The sequence below is a fragment of the Phodopus roborovskii genome, unplaced genomic scaffold (assembly GCF_943737965.1).
Source record: "Phodopus roborovskii unplaced genomic scaffold, PHOROB, whole genome shotgun sequence".
Lineage (NCBI taxonomy): Eukaryota > Metazoa > Chordata > Mammalia > Rodentia > Cricetidae > Phodopus > Phodopus roborovskii.
The window spans coordinates 73,878,599-73,900,966 of NW_026126418.1; the positions used below are offsets into that span (position 1 = coordinate 73,878,599).

The window sequence follows — 22,368 nt, forward strand, 5'->3', positions numbered from 1 at the left end:
GGTCAGACCTGGACACTGGTTTTCACGTAGACCTATTGCTGATGTGCACCTAGCCCTACTGAGGACAGTCACATTGGTTCCAAGTGCCTCAGACGCTATTACACCTGGCTTTACAGTTCTTAGAGACTGTGGAGAGTAGCAGAGAAACCCAGGGTAAGACACCTGCTTGGTCCCAAGTGTCCCATGTTCCAAGCATCCCTAGCTGCTTCCCTCTAGGCAGAAGGCTAAAGTCGCCCCATCTCCCTCCCGGCACTAAATAACAGGCAGATCGTACGCACAGGTCACTCGGGTTAGAGGCCCTTAAACTCCGCAGGCCCCACAACTGTTTGCTCAGACCGCTGGTGGAAATCGTTCTGGCCGGGGCACACTGAACAACTGCATACTCTCCGTCTCTTCTCACCGCCCTCCACACAGGGTACACCTGAGGCGGACGCCAGAGAGCAGATGCCCGGACGTACGCGTCCATCGCCCTAGCCACCGTCCGCGAGGACGGCCTTATCCCGAGGTAGGCGGGCGCGCCAGAAGTGCGCCACTTCCGGTCACGCGCAGTCTGCACACCGGAACCCACTTCTAACAAGTCTCTGCAGTGTATTCCCGGCCGCCCCGCCACTGTGTGGCTCACGCTGCCTCGTGCGATGTGTTTCACACAGAAGCTCCCGCATGCCCGTCCTTGCTTCTAGAGTCCGCACCTTTAGGGTGCACCAGGATCCGGACGTGGAACCTCAGACAGGCAGCCTAGGTCGCTAGGGATGCTGCGAAGGGTGCTTATGCTGCTTATGGGCGTTTCAGTGGATTTCCCCAGAGGACAGGTGCCTTTTCTTCTTCTCAGGCAAGTTTGTGGTGGAGCGTGGTCCGGGGTGGTCAGGAGGGAAGAATTGCCATTTCGAGAAAGCAGCTTGGATCACACTGTTCTGCTGACCTGCCATGCTCAGCAGGCAGGATGAGCTTTGGAGCCCAGGGAGTCATCGTTTTCCTTGCTTGTATCGAGGCAGTCCAGAGAGTATCACACCTCAGTTAGTGTGATCTTGTTCATGGCTCCAAGGCCTAGTAGGCGGTAACTCCTCTAAGGGCCACTAGTCTTTAGCAGGTTTCCTGTTTTAGTCCTGTGATCTCTTTAGCTGCCACGGGGGGTAACAGAGTACTTCAGATGATGCCTTTTTTTTTTTTTTTTTTTTTTTTTTGTTATATGGCTCCTTGGGGCTGCTAAGCTACTCCTGTGCTTTGCAGAAACCAGGATTTGTCCACGTTGTTCTGGCAAGGTGGATCTGGGAAGGAGGTAGTTGACGTTTGTGGGCAGTGCGGGTTTCTACCCGGGCTTCATAAAGCTGTGTCTGCCGCACCTCTCCTCCGGGGATGGCCATCTTCCCTTCTCCATAACCTTGTTCTTATGGTGTTGATCTGGGCTCCTGAGTGTGGGGGTGGGGCGGGTATAGGATTGCCTGGAGCTGCCTCTTGGCCTCTCAAAATTTACACTCTGAGGGAAAGGTCCCAGAGACAAAGGAGACCTGAGGGAATGTCTGGGCCCCTAAAGCCCTGACATCCACAAGTGGTGGTGGTAGTTAGAAGGTAGTGCACGGAGGCAGCAGGGTGGGGTAAATAGGAGAAAGGACTTTAGGCCTTTCAAACCTCAGGCCAGGCTTGGTAGTGCTTGTCTGGAATCCCAGCAATGGGGAGAGAGATCCAAGGCAGAAGGATTAAAAGTTCAAGGCCAGCCTGATTTATAGAGGGAAGCCCTTCCTTGAACACTCCCGGTCAGGTGTCCATTTATGATATATCCCTGAGTGTCACACTGATTTTACCCATCAAACAGCTACTGTGGACCCAGCACTTACTCTGCTATCCTCCTTTCCAAGCATTTTACGTACTCAGCACCATGCTATTTAAAGGTAATTAATTGTCACAGTCCAAGTCACACAGCAGTACACTGGAATTTGAATTCAGCATACTGACTTACCCTTTCCCCATGCTGCCTGGTTCCTGCACCCAGATTACAGACTACAGTCTGAAGCCACAGTGACAGGCCTGTGGGCCTGATCTCTTCTCTTGCCTTCTAGTCTTTGACTAGCCCATTGAGGTTGGACAATGGCCAAGATACAGTCATCCGTTGCAAAGACCAGTCTGTGGCTGAGAATGGGTGACCTGAGCAGGCAGACCACTTGCTTCAGCCCCTGTGGCCTGATGTGTTGGGCCAGAGAGAGCTTCCCTAGTCAGTCATGTGTGTACGTGTCTGAGGTCCTACTCCATGGCTTTGCTGCTGACCCCCTGAGAACTGGCTTGGTCACAGAGGGGCCCATCCTGTGAAGTCTGCTCAGATAGCACCTATCCTTTTGTTGGTACCTCCTCCATGTCCACCCTTACTCCCCTCCCACACCTCTCATTCATCTATCAGTGTTTGCTTGCTTCTCCATCCCTACCATTGTCCTATGTCTCCTTTAATTTCCATCTATCCTGCCCCCTTTAAATGAATCTACATATGATACCTGAATTCTCAATAAAGAGGCTGGAAACAATCTAAATGTGGGATATGGAGTGATTTAAAGATTTATTATGTGTACAGTGTTTTGTCTGTGTGTTTGTCTGCATGCCATAAGAGGGCATCAGATCCCATTATAGATGGTTGTGAGCCACCATGTGGTTGCTGAGATTTGAACTCAGAACCTCTGGAAGAGCAGCCAGTGCTCTTAACCTGAGTCATCTCTCCAGCCCTTAAATTCTATATTTAACATATGATTAACTTAAGTACTAATATAGTTATACAGTGGAATAATACTACATACAATAATATCTTGAGTATCTTAGTTTGCCAGGTACTATGTCAGCATGGTAAATTACAGGTACTGATGGTGAACCAAACATACACACTTACCTTCATTTCAAATCCCAGTGAAATGATGTTGGAGATGTATAAATAAAAACAAATCTATAGTTGCATTAGGGAGGTGTGTGTGTTGTCAGGAGACTTATGCCAGGTACTGTAATGCAGCCTGTGGATCTTCAGCCCTAAAGTGTAAGCATGGACAAAACATGCCAGATGTTGAGATAAATCAGCTGTTTGACATGGGCCAAGATAACCAGATCAACTCATAGGAGGAGAAATCAGAAAATGGGAGGTGGTTTTCAAAATGTTGGATTCTATAGCTTGCTTCTTAATAGCAAATATGCATCAAGGACATGGAGCCACTGGGGAACATGAGTCAAAGCAGTTTCTAAAGTACACTTAGCACATGCCCAGCAATTCCACTCCACACAAGATATGTCTGCAGATGTGTAGCAATGGGGCTCCACACCCCCAAAAATAGCCCCAAATTGGAAATAGTGCAATGTCCACTGTCAGCCTTCTCAGAAATACAGGAAGTGAACTGTTGATGCACCCAACCACATGAATAAATGAACCCAAGTGAACTGTTGATGCACCTAACTACATGAATGAATCCCAAAGGTGCTGTACCACATTTAAGAAGCCAGGTACAAAGGCCTCAAGTATGATTACATCTTTATGAGATTATACAGGAAGCCTAGCAGAGATGCAGGGAAGTGACACTACACAGGGATATGAAGTGTCCTGTCCTTGAGTGTGGTGGTGGCTCATAACTACAGCTTGCTATAAATCATTAGCTCTTATAATTGCTGGATTCTGTTCAAGTAAATACCTCAATCTGATTTTCTTTTCTTTCCAAGATGGTTTCTTAGACAGCCCTGGCTGTCCTGGAACTCACTCTGTAGACCAGGCTGGACTTGAGCTCAGAGATCTGCCTGCCTCTGCGTCCCTGGTGATGGAATTAATGGCCTGACCACCACTTAATCTGATTTTCAAATGGTAGAAATGTATATCCTTAGAAAAAACATTCATCCCCTTCAACAGCATAGGATGCTATGAAGGAGGCATAGACAGCAAGAGAAAGTAAGGGCTGGGGAGATGGCTCAGTGGGTAAAGTGCTTGCTCTGCAGGCCTGAGACCTGAGGTTGGATTTCCAGTACCCACATAAAAGCTGGGTATGGTCATTGGTCACAGCAGTGGCATTTCCTGAGTCTCGTGCTTCCCTTTGGCTGGAGTCACATTGTCAGCACTCCTGGGCCTCCAGCTTGCTGACTCTGCAGATCTTAGGCCTTCTCAGCCCCTTGCAACGTGTGTATACCTCATATGCACTCTGGGTTTGTTTCTCTGGAGAACCCCACCTCATGCAGGAGACATGGGCCACACCACCCAACACCTTACTCAGCTTATATGACACGCATAGAAGAGTATGTCACCTCACAAAAGATGACAGTGTGATTCTGTCACCAGGAGCCAGGCAGTGGTGGCACACGCCTTTAATCCCAGCACTTGGGAGGCAGAGGCAGACAGATCTCTGAGTCCAAGGCCAGCCTGGTCTACAGAACTCTGTGAGTTCGAGCCAGCCTCACCTACAGAGCGAGTTCCAGGATAGGGCTACACAGAGAAGCCCTGTCTCAAAAAAAAAAAAAAAAAAAAAAAAAAAAAAAAAAATCTTCACCAGGAGAGAGTATGGCGGTCTCATCATGCTCAATACATTGAAAAAGATGAAAACTTTCTTTAAAGAATGACTAGCAAAGCAAAATATTTGTAGAAGATAAAGTGAAGTAGAGCACAGATCAAAGACACAGAAAAGTGAGTGCATGCTTGGAGTCACACACCTGGGATTACAGCACTCAGGGTGCTAGGGACACTGAGCTACAGCCAGCCTGAGCTACACATTGAGTTTTAGGGTCAGCCTGGGCTGCTACAGAGCAAGAACCTGTCTCCATATCTTCCCAGTAAAAAGAACCTTAAGTGGAAAATGAGAGAAAAAGCATCAACCCGGAAGAATAGCTGTCCACTAGACAGCAGGGACAGAGCGGGAATGACGTCCACTACACAGTCCTGACAGAGCGAGAGGGTCGACAGCCAAGAGCTGGGGCAGGAAAATCAAGAGATAAGAGATGGACTACAGAGTGGACTGCCCCCCCCCAAAGTCACAAACAAAAACAATTATATTCTTTCTTGCCAAACTAAATTACCAAGATTGTGAAAGCTACAGCAGTGTTCTACCCTACAGGATTAACTGACGATACTTCCATCAGCCATAGTAGACCTTAACAGACACCTGGGGTTGGCCAGATGGCTCAGTGAGTAAAAACCCTTGCTGGGAAACCTGGCAGTCTTGAGTTCAATCCCTGGAATGAAAGTTGTCCTCTGATCTCTACATGTGAACTATGACACAAGTGCCTCACCATAAATCAATGTAAAAACAAAAACTGACACTGAGGCTAGGGGTGCTCTGTCAGTAAAGTGGCTGCTGCGCTGAGTGAGATCCCAGATGTCCACAGAACACTAGGCGTGAGGGCGGGCAGGGAAGACAGCTCAGTGGGAAAGCCACCTGCTGTCCAGGACCCCAGGACCCATGTGGCGGAAGGAGTGAACCAACTCCTGCAAGTTCTGACCTTCACTTGTGTGCTGTGGCTCACGGTCCCACTGAATAAATACAATTCAATCTTTAAAGCCGGACATGGCAGCATGTGCCTGGTGGAAGGGGCAGACACTCGGACCCCAGGGGCTTGCAGGCCAGTCCATGAACTTCAGGCTCTGTGACCCTGTCTCAAAAAATTCAGGGGGATGGGTTGGAGAAATGATGACTCAACCTATACTGTCCTTTCAGGGGACCAGAGTTCTATTCCCAGCCTCCACATCTGCTTGTAACCCACCTCCACATCTCTAGTGGATCAAATGCTTCTGGCCTCTAACCCTAACCCACACGCAAACACACTACACTTAAATCTTAAAGTCATAAAGTAATTGAGCAAGACACAGCATCAATATCTGGTGTACACACATGCGCGTGCACACACACACGCGTGCGCACACACACACACACACACGCGTGCGCGCACACATACACACAGAAATAAATAACAAAAAGTAAACATCAGATGGCTGGGAAGTGTCGCATGGCGCCAGAGTGTTTGGCTAACTAGCATGTGCAGGTTCCGAGCTCAGTCACCAGGACTGGAAAAAGAAAACAAAAAACAAAACAGCATCGGACAGAGCCACCAGGATGGCAGTAAAATAAAGCCTTTTCCAGCATTGGGTACAGCCTATGGGCATCACACCTGAGGGCCTGAGGGAAAACTCTGCAGGCCTAAGGGGGGGTCATTTTGTGAAGGTTCCAGCAAGTTAAATGGGCTCCAAGGGGCAAGAAACTTTTGGACTAACCCAGCAGTTTGACGACTGAAAACCTAGAACCATATCTTCTCAAGTTGGTCAGAAAGAATAGAATGGCACTTGGGAAGCTGAGGCAGAAGGATTGCATTGGGTTCCAGGATACCAGTATGTTTTAGGTTAGCCTGGGTTACATGATGGATCACTATCTTAAAATAAAATAAAGTAAAATCCACTTGGGAAGCAGAGGCAGGCGGATCTCAGTGAGTTCGAGGTCAGCTTGGCCTACAGAGTGAGTTCACAGCTGTTACACAGAGGGATACTGTCTCCGAAAAACAAAACAAAAAATCAGCCAGGTGTGGTGGTGCACACCATTAATCTCAGCAGCAGAGTTTGTCTCTACATAGTGGATTCCAGGACAGCCACAGCTGTAGTGAGTCTTAAAAAAAAAAAAAAAAACAACAAACAAAAGGATTCCACTAACAGCTAATAGAGTGCATAAGACTAATAGTAGGATGGTGACAATCACAATGTTTCTTTTTTTTTAAAAAATTTATTTTATGTGCATTGGTGTGAAGGTATCAGGTCCAATGGAACTGGAGTTACAGACAGTTGAGAGCTGACATGTGGTGCTGGGAACTGAACCTGGGTCTACTGAAACAGCCAGTGCTCTTAACTGCTCAGCAACCTCTCAGCCCCAACCACAATGATTCTTAAGGAAAAGTTCAGCCTGATTATTGTCTTAACTAAAGGGAAGTCAAGAAGTCAAGACCACTGAGTTTTTTTTTTTTTTGATGTTTCTTTTTTCTCTTTTTGGTTTTCGAGACAGGGATTCTTTGTATTGATTTGGAAGCTGTCCTGGAACTAGCTCCGTAGACCAGGCTGGCTTGGAACTCACAGAGATCTGCATGCCTCTGTCTCCTGAGTGCAGGGATTAAAGGCCTGTGCCACTACCAACCGGCTTGATACTTACTTCTTTTTCAAGACAGGGTTTCTATTTAACAGCTCTGGTTGTCCTGGAACTCACTTTGTAAACCTCGAACTCAGAGGTCAGCCTGCCTCTGAATGCTGGGATTAAAGGTGTGAGCCACCACCACCAGGCAAGCCTGCTGTTTTGAATAGTGGACCTTGAAAGAGTGGGTGTCAGAGGGGAGGCTCACGATGGACCAGTTTCACTTGGGATTACTTCTGGAAAGGGGTGGCTTTCCCATGTAAGTACAGCGCCTAGCAGATCACCAGCTGCTGTACAAGTCTGTCTTCCAACTTATTCCAGTGAGTATGTATGATCCATGATACAAGGGTCCTGAGAAAGACTTCTGGCTCCATTAAAGTCCAACAGAAAGAGGTTTATTTTCTGAAACTCAACAAGACTTGGTGATTAATGACTCAGGACACTTGAGCCCAGGGAAGGAAGAGCTGGAAAGAACCTGCAAATGATGGGTAAGCTGGCAGACCTCACAGTGGATCCACAGGACCTCTGGGCAGGGCTGAGGAGGGTGGCTTGGTTGGACTGACTAGAACATTCTCTTCTCCACCTGGGCTCACTCAAAGAGGTTACCCTTGTTTCTCAGCCCAACTTTTATGTGGCCAAATTCCTTTCAGATCCCACAGTCAAGAGGGAGGCACAGGTGGGTGCTTAGGACCCAGAAGTCAAAAGAGCCCCAGCCAGAAAACAGGATACCCATCATGTCACTTCAGATGCTTTAGTCTGAGGAGGGAGCCGCATGTCAGGTGCAACTGCACAGCTCCTCAGATGTCCTGTATGTGCTGCAGGCTGCAGACACTAGATCCAGAATCTGGTGAACCTCGTAGCATAAGTCTGGGTCTCAACCTGAGGCCTGGCTTAGCTACAGGCTACTCCACTCCTGAAACCCAAAGCTAGCCCAGCTCAGGATTGCCAGTCACAGAAAGGGACTGTCATCGTCCCTCAAAATGGGCCGTGATTTGTTCTAGAGTCCTGCCTTTAGTCTCAGGGACAAAGGTCAATGTGAAAAGGACACTGAGGATACAGAAGGCAGCAGAGAGCCAGAAGGCACCGTAGGGCCTGAGGACCTCCTGCAAAGAGAAGAGACAGGTGGAGGTAGCCAGAGGTCACAAGGCCCACACAATCCCGAGCACCCTGCCTGCCAGGCCTATCCTGTCTGCAGATCCAGCTGTGCCACCCAAGGTGATGTGTGTCTGGGAAAGTGATGCTCATGGCAATGTAGTGACTGCCCCAAGATCAGAAATGTCAAGGGGAAGCTGGTTTCCTGTTTCTGGGCATCCCAGACTTACTGCCCTCATGCCTACATCTTGGGCCCCGCCCTCCGGTATCCCAGCTACTGTGAGTTCTCTGTGAGGTAAGGAAGGGGGAACTGTTAACTCTTGAGAGAGGAGGAGGTGAGTCTGTGACTTTTGCAGGTGGCTGAGCAAAGTCCCCACTCCTCAGTTCCTTGCAGCCTCTTTGACAGGATGCTCTCCCCCAGCCCCCACTCCAGGCCCCCGTTGAGTTTTCGTCACATCCTTCTGGGCTTCTTCCTCCAGGTCCTTTGCTGTCTGCTCCCTCCCACATTCTATGGTGGGCCTCTGCTTGCCTCCCTCTGGGCTTTCTGGGCAGCCCCATGTGCCTGAGCCTGTTTTAGGCTGTTACTTTGGAAAAGAGATTTTTATTTACGTTTGCACAGAAAATGAAAAGCTGTGGATTCCTTCTAGACTAATATTGTTTGATGAAGCAAGACCCCCTGAAGCAGTGGCCTAGGTAATCCAACATTTAAAACAGCCTTACAGACTACAAAAACAAGGATCTCATCAGGTTTCTGTTTTGTCATGATCCCCATGGTATAAACAGCATCCCCAGCCAGCAGGAAGCAGTTTGGAGAAAACAAGCCCACATTCCCAAATATTGTCTATAAATGTTTGTTTGCATTTAAATGGGGTTGGTTATAAATGGTTAATGATTACAGTCAATCTCCTAAAGAAAAAAGGGAGAAATGATACAGGATCAGTGGAATACTAATTCAGGTAGCAAGCCCGTGGGAAATAACGTGTTGAATAGAAAAAAGAGCAAACCAAAAAGACCCCACAGCCAAAGGCCAACAGAACCAAAATGAAAAAAGCATCTAATTGTAATAATATGGGGTGGGGGGGGTGTGGGGGGGAGGGGGGGGGGGGAGCAGGTGGGGGGGAAAGGGGGAATAGCAAGGCATGCACCAACTGGCCCTGTCCGAAAGAGACCCCAACCAGGTGCACTGAAAGAGAAGCAGGAGACAGGAGGCACCAGGGCAACAGATGGTGCACCAGCCCCACGTGGCTAGGAGTTGGCAGGGGGGAAAAAACGTGTGAATGAAGATGCCCTTCCACCTAGGAGGAAGGTGCACTATGTACCTGCACTTCTAGTTCAGGACCATGTTGAGAGTTAAGCAGTACACAAGGCAACACACAGGGAAGTTGTCTTTCTCTGTGTGTATATGTGTGTGTCTCAGAGCCCATGCCTGTCAATTGTTTTACATATATCATGGGCTTCTGGCCCGTGTCCCTGACATTCACTAGTGGGGAAGGCCGGCCATATTATCCTCACCCCAACACTGGTTTAGCCTCTGGTTCCATGCCACTCCTGAGATGGCAGTGTCTCAGCCATTAGGGGACCTCAGCCTACACTCAAGGTCATGGACATGGAATCTCTGGCAATGAATAGTTTCATGAGGCAAGCCTTTGCTGACAAAATGAGGGAAGGCATGGGTCTGCACTCACCATGATGCTACTGAACTCTTTTGTCACCAGAAACGCCATGAACCAGTTGGTGAGGACACAGACACCGGTAGCCACACCCTTGACATGTAGAGGGAAGATCTCGGACATGAGGAGCCAGGGAATGGGTCCCCAGCCCACTGCAAAGCCTGTGGGAGCAAGGCAGGGTTAAGGCACACATGCTGGGCTCCTACATGATAGCCTGTAGGCTTAGGGGTCTACAGCCCTCGACCCTGCTGGGAGGCCTTTGGCTAGTCCCTTCCCATTTTAGATTTAAGGACAAGGATGGGACCTGCTTGCAGTTGTCATGGAGACTAAGTGAAAGAATTTAGCTCAGTGCTGAGCACATGGTCAGAGTCACATGCACAGAAGTCATGTTCCTTGGGGTTGAGGGGCAAAGCCAAGTAAAAGGAGATTTGAAGCTGACTGCTACAGAATTTGGCATGGTGGGCTACAGGGACAACCCCACCCAATGTCCCCGCATCCCTTCTTACCAGCAATGAAGAGGCACATGCTGCCTACAGCCAGCCAGGCCAGCCCCACATGGACATCAACAGGCTCTGCAGACATGGGCACCTGGAGGCCTACATGGGAGGAGTTGCTGGGGCCACTCTGGGTCAACTTGAAGTAGGTACCAAAGGCACTCATGCTGAATACCATGATGACACCTGCAAGCAGAGCCCAGGTTAGGCAGGATGCTGGGGACATGGCTTAGGGTGCAGTGTGGCTGCTCTCACACCTTGATCATGGAAGCCCAACTGGACAGCACTCAGCAAATGCTGTGAAGTTCCCAAGCAGTCTCTCACCTGCAGAAGCAGGAGCAGCATTCAACCCCATGCCCACAGCGGCCTTCACAGGCGCCAGTGGGCACCATGGGTAAGTAGGCCAAAGCTACTGCCCAGGACCTGACCTCACCACAGCCCTTCCCCATTTCAGAGTGGGAAAAGGAGGCTTGAAGACAGATGGTCACTTGCTCAAAAGAACTAGTCATACCACCTCCCTGGACCTGTCTCCCATGAGCTGGGGAGACGGAACCTTCTCGCTCAGGCATCTTACCTGACAAGGCCAGAAGCAGCCTCCGTCCTGCTCTGTCCATTATGAGGGCCGCCACAGCAGTGAACAGGACCTGGATGATGCCCACGGTGACGGAGGCCAGGCTGCTGTCCTGGGAGAGTGGAGAAGCTGGCTTGCTGAAGAGAGACAAGTCCCTCCCTCTCTCTTTGGCTGTGAGCTAAGCCCTAAGCTCTGGGAAGTTAATTCACGCATGTTGTGTATGAGGCAGGCTGGGCGAAGCCTCTTACCTTGAACTTGGCCTCCTCAAAGATGGTCTCGGCATAGAACATGATAGCATTGACCCCTGACAGCTGCTGGAAGGCCATGAGTGAAATGCCAATGATGAGGGGCTTGTACACACCAGGGCGCCTCAGCATAGCCAGCTGGAAGCCCTGCCACAGAGACGGCTCATCAGTGTTCTCTCCCCTCACCCAAGGACCCTTCTTTGAGCTCAGAAGTCTAAATGGAGGGAATGAGCCTCAGCTTGCTGGCCCCACCCCACCTGTGGCCCCGAGTGTGCAGACAGGCCCCTCAACCTCCTCATGCGGGGGTGGGGGGTGTGGTGGTAGGCTCACACTTCAGCACTCGAGTGAAGAATCCTGTACCTGAGTGCCAAGCACTTTTGTGTGTTCCGGGCTCACCTCCGCCTGAGAGAGGCAGAGTACCCCCTGCAGCCATGTGCACAGACCTCAGCATCACCATAAGGACTATCCTTTTACAGATGAAAGAGCCAAGCCTCCAAGATGGCCAGGTCACACGACAGCAAAGTGTCTGCATGCCACTGATCCTGAAGGCTCCCTTGCCTGTGGTTCCCATTAAATGAGTCCCTTGCACGCTTTTCCTCGAGGGCCTGGCCTTTCACTTGTTGGGACAGTACGAGCTAAGTGGGGCTCCAGCTGGCCCCCAGCTGCTCAGGCAGGGTAACACTAGTCCTCACTGAGGGTGGAGGGGTGCCGCCACTCGGGTGTGTAGCCTTGGGAACGGGCTATGCTCTTTCCCTCTCACCTGGTGCTCAATCCCAATGGGGGGCTCTTCCCAGCCCTCCTCAGAGCCCCACAGGAACCGAAGGGCATCCATGGCCTCCTGGTGCTGATGTTGAGTCAGGAGGAATCGTGGGGTCTCAGGCATACAGCACATGAGCAACAGCATGAGGGTGGGGGGCACACAGCCCAGCACGGCCAGCCAGCGCCACTCTAGGACCCAGCCTGCAACAGCAGATGTCAGAGCCAGGGTGAGCCAGCCCTGGGACTTGCTCCAAGTAAGCACATCACAGCCTCTGCCAGCACCTTCATGTTGGTTAAAGAGACTTGCTACTAGGAATGTTCCATCAGGACATCATTAAGTGACATCTATTAAGGAAAATACAGATGGATTGCACATAAGATGTAACCAGCTAAAAGATGCCCATTGCTAAGTCATGTCCTGTAGCCATGGTAACATATCAGTGTACTGCAATGGTGATGCTGATGTAAACCAAATGCTGTGATCTCAGTCATGTCAAGGCATGGATACTGCAAAACACTTGACAATGGGCTGGTACTGTTTTGATGTATCTACTACATTATACTTATCTGTGTGAGTGTGTGCGTGTATGCATGAATGTGGAAGCCAGACGATTGTCTGTTGCTGTCCACCATATTCCCTAGACAGGGTCTTCCATTGAACCTGGAGGTAGGCTGTGGTCAGTTGGCCCTAGCATTCTCCTTTCTCTGCTCTGCCACAGCACAGGAGTTACAGGAACTCATGGCCACACTTAGCTTTTTATGTGGGCTCTGCGGATTTGAACTCTCGTCTTCAAGCTTTGACAGCAAGCTCTTCTGAACTTTTTCTACTTGCTGAACTATTTCCCAAGCCCTATGTTATACTTTAATCATAATTTTATTATATTATTCAACTGCCTTGTTGTATGTGTGGTAGTGAATGAGAATGGTCCACTCCAGTTGGCGGAACTGTTTGGGAAGCAGTAGGAGGTGTAGCCCCAGGGGAGGAGGTGTGTCAATGGGGACAAGCTTTGAGATGTAAAAAGTCCTTGCCATTCCCAGTTAGTTAGTTCTCTGCCACTGGTCCAGTACTATGCTTTCCTGCCTTACCTGCCTACCACCATGTTCCCCAACATGACGCTTATGGCTCTCTGGAACCATACACTTCAAATTAAATGTTTACTTTTATAAGTTGTCATGATCATGGTGTTTTGTATAAAACTAAAAAGAAAGAAAGTGCATGCCTGATGCATGGTACAGCATGTGTGTGGAGGTTAGAGGACAGCCTGAAGGAGTCAGTGTGCTTTAGCAATGAGGCTCCATTAATAGTTGTTTCAAAGTCTTATGACTGAGGCATTATTGTTCCCACCATGTCACTTATTACAGTCACCTCATACCAGGGGGTCAAGAGGAAAGAACCAGATCAATGCAAGGCAGTGTGATGAAGATGCATTGGAGGCAACATTGGAGTTGCAGGACACTGACTGTCTCCACACCAGAGTCAACATCTGTGCCTAGTAGGGGCCCTGACTCACTGCAGGGCTCCTGAGGCAGCCAGGCTGCAGGGAAGACACCAAAGAGCCAGGACAATAAAGGAGTTAAAAATGATGGAGATTACTGTGGGATCCACTGTGAAGATCCAGTATGTATATCTCAAGCTAGGTATACCATAGCCTATCAGCCACCCCCCAACCCCCCATGGCTCTGACGCCATCTTTTAACAGTTTTTACTAGGGATCAGGTACTTTCCATATGCTATTACTCTCCTGGCCCTGGACATTTCGTGTGGGTGTGTCAGGCTTGAAGGTTGTTCTCTTTCCACCCATTCCTAATGAGGAGACAATTCCTGAAACCCCTTAGGTCTCTGGGAACAAGCCACCTTCAGGTGACATTCTGCTGACTGTGAACTCAGTGATAACATGCTGAAATTCCAGTTCCCCCAGTGAGGGAGCTAAAGTGGAACGCTCTCCTGAGTCCCTCCACAGTGCGGTGGGCTTTTAGGACAATGAAGACACCACTAATTCTCCCTGGTGTTCAGTTACCACACACACTTACACCAAGTTCCCAGGAGTGTGACTGAGAACCTGGCGCCTTGGCTAGTAGCCCCAGGCAAACTTCTGCCCTCTGTAAACCTGTTTTCAAAGTGGCCATGTAACCATTAATGGGGTTCAAAATACAGCAAGCAAATCTACCTGCCACATAGGCCAAAAGGATGCCGGTGACAACCATCAACTGCACACAGGAGCCGAGCAGTCCCCGGATGGCTGGGTAGGCAATTTCCGAGATATAGACCTGTGGAGGTGAGACTTCACTTGGGATCTTTAAACAGAAGAGTCTAACCACACTGCGGCAGGTGACATCCTCATCTTCTGCAGATTTGTAAAGAGCATTGTGGGTAATAGTTGCTGCTGTGTGTGGGCAAGAGGAAAGAGTGCACACAGCTTCTTTACACTCATTTGAGATAGAGTTTCATGAAGCCCAGGCTAGCCTCCAATGAGCTGAGGATAACAATAAATTGCTGATCTTTATGTATTTACCCCTCAAGTCCTGGGATTACTGGCATGTGCCACCAGGTGGAGCCCAGTACACATTTAATATGCACAAATATGAGTTAGAACAAAAAGACTTCTCCCTTGCTGGCCAGCTTCAGGTGCTTTGCGGGACACTGAAAGTGCCCTTGTCCAGCCTAATCCTACCAGAGGCTGCCATCACTTCAAAGCTAGGTGTCATCCATACTTCTAGATTCTTCCATACCTTATGCCATGAACCAGTCTAAAAAAAAAAAAAAAAAAAAAAAAAAAAGCTTCCCTCTCCTGTAGCTCTTTCACACCTCCAACAGGTGCAGTGAATGCCCATGAGGCCAGAATTGGGGAAGAGATGGGTGTCATCCAAGTCTGTGGCTGCTGGTTGCTGGTGATCTCAGTTACCAGGGCCCAAATCTTTCCAGAGCCCATGCCTGAACCAGCAGCTTCCTGTGCAAAGGCCTCAAACCACCTCAGAAATAAGTCTTACTTCACAGGGGAGCGAAGCATGTGCCCAGGTAAATGATCCTGGCGTGTGGGCTGCAGTGTGTAGCCTTGGGTCAGGGGCTGCCTGCAAGCAGTGAAGGGAGCGAAAAGTCTGTTCCGGGGACAAACCAGATCTGCCCTGCTAACATGAAAATAGGGGGAATCTAGACATAACTGCTAAGCATACAGGGACAACTAATGCTGGGCGTGAGGCATCGCTTCACTGCTGACTTGCTGGCCCTTGCTTGGCAAAGGTCATCTAGGAGGCCCAAACCACTCACCGGTGCCACTAGTGAGGCGACTCCGCAAGCTAGGCCAGTGAGGAGGCGGCCTCCGAGCAGCATCGCCACGTCCCGGGCCGCAGTGATGACGGCAAAGCCGGTCACGAAGGGCACGGTGCACAGCAAGAGACTCAGCTTGCGCCCCGCACGGTCCACGAGCCAGCCGCCCAGTACGCCCCCTGCCGCAGCGCCCAGGGTCACGATGGCCTGGGGACCCGAACGGGCTGAGGAGGGGGCCACCAGAGACCATGGTCCACGATCCCTCCACCCCACGACCCGCAGCCTCAGAGGAAAGAAAATGAGGGGGACCCTGGGGTGCGGCGGAGAGTTGGGGTCCGGGGTTCCCCCGCGGGCTCACCCCAAACCAGGAGGCCGCACTGTCTCCGAGGCGCAGGGCGGGGGTCGCAGTGCGTCGCAGGCTGGGGATGGCGGGGGAGCTGTAGCCGAGCGCGAAGCCGAAGCTGAGCGGGCCCAGGGCGGCGGCGAAGGCGGCGAGGAAGACTCGGCGGCCGCGGGGAACACTGCGGGTACAAGGCGTGGCGTGAGCGGCGCCGCTGGACGTGAGGGAGAGGCCTCAGACCCTCGGGGTCCGCACCTGGCGTCCGGCGGCCGCAATAGCGGCAGCGTCTCCTCGGAGTCCTCGGGCGACATGCTGGCAGCAGCAGAGTGCCACCCGCGAACTGTCGCAGCCCGGGCGAGCGCGGCCTCGGCGGCAGGCGTGGCCAATGGGACGCTAGAGCCCACCCCCAATCAGAGCTGACCAATGGAAGCACAGAGCCGGTTGCGAGGCTCACTGCCCCGAACTTCGCTCCGGCGACCCAGGTGCCGGTTGGGGGAGGCTTATGTCCTCGCGCGTACGATTGTCCAATTAGAGTGTGGCGTGAGCCTGAAGGCGTGGCCATTAGGACTGAGCTAGCCAATGAAGATGGAGAAGATTGTTTAGGTTTTTTTTTTTTTTTTCCTTAACATCTATTGTGAGCCGGAGGTGACAGTGTGCCTGTGCAAGTCAGAAATAAACTTTTTCAAGTTGTTTTTCTCCTTCCACCACGTGGATTAGGTAGTGTGGATCGAACTGATGTCGTCAGGCTTGGGGACAAGCACCTTTACCAGCAGAGTCATCTCGGTGGCCCGTGTTTTGGTGGTTTCACATGTTTTTATTTTATATTTATTTATTTTGAGACAGGGTTTCTCTGTGTAACAGCTTCGGCTGTCCTGGAAATCACTGTAGACCGGGCTGGCCTCGAACGCACAGAGTTCCACTTGCCTCTGCCCCCTGAGTGGTGGGATTAAAGGCGAGCGCCACATAGCCCAACTGTTTTTATTCTTTATTTTGATTTTAAACTTTTTGTATTAACATTTTGCTTACATGTATGTATGTGTGGCCCCATTCGTGCCTGGTGTTTGCGGGGGCCAGAAGGTGGCATCAGATCCTGTGGAATTGGAGTTACAGATTGTTGAGAGCCACCCTGCACGGGTGTGCTTGGCACCTGGATTTTAGTTCTGTGCAAGAACAGGGGTTCCTAAGCTGTGAGCCATCCCCTCCAGGCCTTGTGTTTTTACTTTTATTTGTGTGTGTGTGTGTGTGTGTGTGTGTGTGTGTGTGTTTGTCTCTCAATCTAGCCTCTACTAATGAGGGAAGTAGTGGGTCAAAGATGAAGCATGTCGGCTGGGGTAAGACTTCCCATCTTTACTACATAACAGTTCCCTAGAATATGGTCAGCCATTTCTCCCCAACCTTGCTTGACTTCTGCCTCAGAGAGCCTCAGGGTGAAAAGTCTCCACACAGACTGTCTTGGGACACCTGTCCTTGGACTTTCTGAGACTGATTTGGTGCTTCTGGGGGCAGCTCACCTTCATCATGAGTGCTACAAAGTCTAGGCCCTGAGATGCTGAGGGCCCTGTCAGGTCCCCCACTCCAGAGGTGAGACAGAGTGGAACATAGAGATTCCCTTGTTCTCCCTGTGGTTGTCTGTTTAATTGCTACCCAACACTTTGTTGGGCACCGTTGGAGGTGTACATGTAATTCTGGAAAGAACCAGAGAGAGGCACCACTCAAATGCCTCAGTACAGTGACATTATTGCAGCCACCCAGTTTAGCAATCAGCATTTTCCAATCTTGATCACAAGACAATCTTTAAAGGCAGGAACCACCTGTTTGTGCTTCTACAACATCTCGTGCTTGGGTAATGAGTTCTTTCACTGCTTCATAACTGCATGCTCTCTTCTTTCCCAATGGGTGTTAGTCCCTTTGCACAGGAGGTGCTGGGTGTTTGCAGAGCAAAGGCCATGAGAAATTGCACCTAGACCATGTACTTTCTACCTGAGCCAGTGGCACAGCAGAGTGGCTCATGTCCAGATGTTGTTGCTAGAAAAGCCTCACTCCTTTTATGATCAAATCACTACATCTGAATCGGGTCCCTCTGTTGCCTCCTCTGCATTTCTCATAACCTTGTCTTTTACCCTGTCATAGTTGGCTTTATTACTGGAAAAATAAATACAGTCTTGGATTTTCTCCTGTTTCATTAAGATATAACAACCACAAAAGGGAAAAAATAAAGATTCAAGCTCATTAATTGGTATAACACGAAAAATAGCAGCCAGAAGCCAGATGTGTATTACACCTTCCCCACACTCAGTGCCTGAGAGGTAGAAGTGGGAGAGTGAACAGTACCATGCCAGCCTTGGATGCATGAGACTGTCTCCCCTCCCTTCCCCTCCTCATAAAACAAAACAGCCCCAACTGACATGAAGCACTCAGCCCGCCTATGTGAGGCACACAGGGCAGAGAGCGACAGAGTTCCCGGAGGCTAAGAGAATACAAGGTTCAAATCATCAACTTTCAGCATCTCAGTTTCCTTACCTCAGGTGATAGGGCTGGAGATGGCTCAGTTGGTACAATGCTGCCCTTGCAAGCACGAGAACCTGGGTTTGGCTCCAGTGTTCTTGCAAAAGCTGGGAGTAGTGGTGCATGTCCATAACTTTAGCACAGAGGATGTACATACAAGTTGTTCCTGGGGCTCACTGGTCATCAAGCTTAGCTTAACCAGTGATTTCTGCCAGATTCTAATGACAAAAAACCAAGTGTATGACTCATGAGAAATAGCATCTGGAGCTGACATCTAGCCTCCTCAAGCCTCCAACTCCTGAAAAGCCAAAACAAACGTAATAAAACTGTTGGTGGGTTTAAGATGTAGCATGAGGTTGTCTCTAAAGCTACAGATGATTCATGTAGGCACTTTTGGTTCCATGAAGTACATGAACTGTTGTGCAGAAGGGGAGGGGAGGGGAGTCCTTATGGCCTGCCAGGAGGAAGGAGCCAAGACTCTAACCTTAGACACCATGACGCCAGAACCCCTTCACAGCTGCTTCCTCTTGGGCTCGATGGAGTTTCTTTCCATGGACCACGCGGGGCATGAAGGGGAATCCACTGCTAACCCAAAGGTGAGCTCTGGGCCAGGCCTGCTATTTCACAATTTCATTTGTATCTGGCTCAGCTCACACCACTTCCTGCTCACTTTTCAGAGCTGGGATAGGCATTTTAAAAATCAGATTTATTCCTTGTATAAGTGTTTTACATGCATGCATGTATGTGCACCATGTGTGTGCCTCCTGTCCTTGGACATCAGAAGAGTGCACTGGATCCTTTGGAACTGTAGATAGAAATGGTTGTGAGATACCACGTGGGTGCTGGGAATCAAACCAGAGCCCTCTGCGAGAACAAGTGCTCTTAGCCACTGAGGCATCTCTCCAGCCTCTGCCTCTTTATCTCAACACTCTGTAAGAGGAGGGGACAGCACTGGGTTCATATGAAAGAGCCAGACAGGGACTGGGGACACAGCTCAGCAGCAGAGCCTGTCAGCCTACTGTGTGTAAGGCTTTGGGGACCACACCCAACACTGCAAAACAAAACAAAAATGGTGGGCACCCTCAAGGGAGGGAATCTGAAAACTCGGGATCACAGTCACAAGATGAATATATCCTAAGACTTTGCAGTGCCCTTGAGATCAAAGGAGGGGGAAGCAGGAGGCTTCCTCCATCTTTGTCGGGTCTCCAGGAAGGAGTACAGGGGCCCCACCCCAGTGAACACAGGCAGCAACAGGGCCAAGGTGCATAAAGAAAACTTATTTATAGCAAAATTAAAAAGCAGCGTCTTTTCTTCATAAAAGAAGCATAGTATGTGACATAAGTCATAACTTACAAAAAATAATTTCCATCTAAATCTATAAAATATAAGAGAAGGGTGCAGTGAATAAGAATGAACATTTTTGATTTATTCAAAGTTTTGATCTAAAATTTCAATGAAATCTATCACCTTTATTACAAGGGAACTGATGGTTAGTTCTTAATGGGAAGAAACAAGGGTTAAGAAAGAGGGCACTGGACACTGGAGAGTGACCCAAACTGGCTGAGGGTGCAGGAGGTTTGGTCCAATAGATCATTGCCTGGTTGAAGACGTATTTTGTTGGGACAGGATGTTGGAGCTGTTTAAACAGTATAAACCTGCATAAGAAAACTAAGGATGGCCAACGAGACAGGGACTCTATTTCAGATCAATGATGTCTTCCTCTGAGGAGGCCATGAGCTGGAAGGGGCTGCTGCCTGAGCCTGAGCTGCCCTCTTTGTCCACGACAGGGTCCTGGTCAGAGCTTGCCGAATGGTTCCGGCCCTCAGCATTGGCTTCAGAAGCAGAAGGACTTTCCAAAACTGATGGGATCCTGCAAGAGAGAAGCCACTGTCAAGGGCTCTGTGGGCAGGCCTTGGAACTGGCATCGTTGCTGCCTTCAGTTCTCTTGGGCTCAGTGTATCTACCATGGGATGAGAGGAGGAAGCACGGTTTCACTTCTCAGAGAGCTTGTGATTCCACAGATGCCCCGGGGCCTTGGAAGGGCCTGGCCCTGCTCTGCCTACTCGACCTCCTGCCGCCTCTCTAACATTTGGTCAATCCTGTCCTCCTGCGTTTCTGGCCATGCTGCCTGCTCAGAGCAATTTCTCAAGAGTCCCTGCTATCTCAGGCACGATTCCCCTTTTCTTATTGGTTTTCTTTTTTCTTCCTTTTTTTAAAAAATAGTATTACTGTTCATTTATTTGCCCTTTTCTGTCACATCACCTTAATTCCACCCTCTTTCTTTTTTTAAATTTATTATTTTTTCTTATTTTACATATCGTTCCCAGTTCCCTCTTCCTCCCTCCCATGTCCCCCGCACCCAACTCCACAGGGAGGGTGAGGCCTTCCAGGAGGGATCATCTCTTTTTGGTTCTCAAGACGGGAACAGGCTGTTCCCCCATCTTATCTTCATCCCAAGCCAGCCCTGTGCTAGACTCTCCCTTGACATCCTATCAAAGTGGATCTTCTGTCTGCCATTTTATCATTTATTATTATTGTTTTTTTTAAAAAAGATTTGCCAGTTGGTGGTGGCGCACACCTTTAATCTTAGCACTCAGGAGGCAGAGACAGGCAGATCTCTTTGGGCTGGAGGCTGCTTGGCCTACAGAGCGAGTTCCAGGACAGCCAGGGCTACACAGAGAAACCCTGTCTTCCAGGACAGCCAGGGTGGTTACACAAAGAAACTCTGACTCAATATCAAACAAATAAAAACGTTTTAAAAACCAGGCTTATTTTGGTTTTATGAACATGGATACTTTGTCTGCATGTATGTCTGTGTACTATGTGTATCCCTGTGCTCTCAGAGGCTAAAAGAGGGTATTAGATCCTCTAGAACTGGAGTTACAGTGAGTACTGGGAATTGAACTTGGGTCCTCTACAAGATCAAACAATGAATGCTCTTTACTGCTAAGTTGTCTTTCCAGCCTCTTATTATTATTATTGTGAGACCGGGTCAGTCTGGCCTTGAACTTACAGTGATTCTCCTGTCTCTATTCCAGGCCTGAACCATTATGTTCAGCCACTTAGGTTTTTTAAATTCATTTTTATTTTATGTGCATTGTTGTTTTCCTGTATGTATGTCTATGTGAGGATGTTGGATCCTGGAGTTATAGACAGTTGTGAGTGGCCATATGGGACCTCTGGAAGAGTAGGCTCTTAACTGCTCAGCTATTTCTCCAGACCCTTATTTTTATTTTTGATATTTTGAGACAGGGTTTCATTTTGTATCTCTGGCTGGCCTGAAACTCATTATGTAGACCAGACTGGCTTTGAACTCAAGAGATCTGCCTTTGTCTTCCTGAGTGATGCGATTTACAACAATCTGGTTCTCCCTTAATTATTTAATATTTATTTTATGTACATAATCGTTTACCTGCATGCATATCTGTATCTGGCACCATTTGAGTGCCTGGTGCCCACAGAGACCAGAAGAAGGCATTGGATTTCCTTAAACTGGAGTTACAGATGGTTGTGAATAGCCATGTGGGTGTTGGGAACTTGGGCCCTCTGTAAGAGCAGCCCGTGCTCTTAGCAACAGTCATCTCTCCAGCCCCCTTAACTCTACAGCACACTGTGGTTGTTTGAGATGGTCTGTATCTTTACAGCTAGATCTGTTTCTCCAAGAGAGGCTGGAGCATGAGGCTATAGTGAGATATCCACCCCACCCACATCTGTTGCACTGACCATGCCCATTGGGGGGCGGAGGGACAGGTGTGGGCATGATCTGTGGGGGCTAGGTCTGGGGTCCCGGACCTTGGCTTGCTCTCTTACTTCCTGATTGGAGACAGAAAGCATCTGAAGGCATCCTTGGACCAGGAACCTATGGCAGTCATCTGGTTCTGGTGTAAGTGATTTCTCCCCAAATAAACATCCATCAGCCAATATTGTGCCCCTGAATCTTATTTCCCACGCAATACGAGGCCACTGGCTCTTCCCGGCCATGCAGGCTCTGAGACCCTCTGCTCAGATGGCAGGACACTTTTCGATGTCTGTATCATCTGCCACTCTGCCATGCAGCAATGGCTGGTGCTTAATGGCTTATGGACCCTATGAATGTCCTTCTGGTTCAGTGCTGAGTGCAAGGGTATACTTGGCACAGGTGTCCCATTACTCTCCAAAAGGGCACATGTGCTGTGAGGCAACAAGCATCTACTCTCATGTGCTATACTGCCATTCAGAAGGGCTCTCCCTGTTTACAGGGCCACCAGTTCTGGAAAGTGGCTCACCCTAAACTTGTATTAAGTAATCTTGTTTTTGTGTGTCGTCATCAAACTAGTGAGCC

The 22,368-nt window shown here is 49.4% G+C and overlaps 2 protein-coding genes across 6 annotated transcripts in view; both read right to left on the reverse strand.

Moving 5' to 3' along the window:
* Positions 1–7,479: 7,479 nt before the first annotated feature.
* Slc2a8 (solute carrier family 2 member 8) lies at positions 7,480–15,965 on the reverse strand. 2 transcript variants are annotated; one of them, XM_051185239.1, is made up of 10 exons: positions 15,798–15,965; positions 15,561–15,723; positions 15,203–15,409; positions 14,106–14,205; positions 11,939–12,138; positions 11,182–11,325; positions 10,937–11,045; positions 10,375–10,548; positions 9,884–10,029; positions 7,480–8,209 (listed from the first exon to the last, which is right to left on the reverse strand). In XM_051185239.1, the coding sequence occupies exons 1-10, from the start codon at positions 15,851–15,853 to the stop codon at positions 8,072–8,074; spliced, it is 1,437 nt and encodes a 478-aa protein (XP_051041196.1). In that variant the 5' UTR covers positions 15,854–15,965; the 3' UTR covers positions 7,480–8,071. The 2 variants fall into 2 exon arrangements, with proteins under 2 accessions (XP_051041196.1, XP_051041197.1); XM_051185240.1 differs by lacking the exon at positions 15,561–15,723 and having other exon boundaries at positions 15,798–15,882.
* A 3,339-nt stretch (positions 15,966–19,304) lies between these two features.
* Garnl3 (GTPase activating Rap/RanGAP domain like 3) overlaps positions 19,305–22,368 on the reverse strand; it is a 151,371-nt gene continuing 148,307 nt past the window's right edge. For all 4 annotated transcript variants that reach the window (XM_051185222.1, XM_051185223.1, XM_051185224.1 and 1 more), the window contains one exon: positions 19,305–19,917. In XM_051185222.1, the coding sequence (XP_051041179.1) occupies positions 19,743–19,917 (175 nt within the window). In that variant the 3' untranslated portion in view covers positions 19,305–19,742. The remainder of the gene's footprint in view (positions 19,918–22,368) is intronic.

What these genes read in the sequence shown, in the direction of transcription:
- Slc2a8 (XM_051185239.1), bottom strand. Translation starts at nt 15,853, where the DNA reads ATGTCGCCCGAGGACTCCGAGGAGACGCTGCCGCTATTGCGGCCGCCG. An exon ending in TCGCCTCACTAGTGGCACCG is followed by an intron (nt 14,206 to 15,202) that starts GTGAGTGGTTTG and finishes TCACCTCCACAG; the next exon opens with GTCTATATCTCGGAAATTGC. An exon ending in AAGAGTTCAGTAGCATCATG is followed by an intron (nt 8,210 to 9,883) that starts GTGAGTGCAGAC and finishes TTCTCTTTGCAG; the next exon opens with GAGGTCCTCAGGCCCTACGG.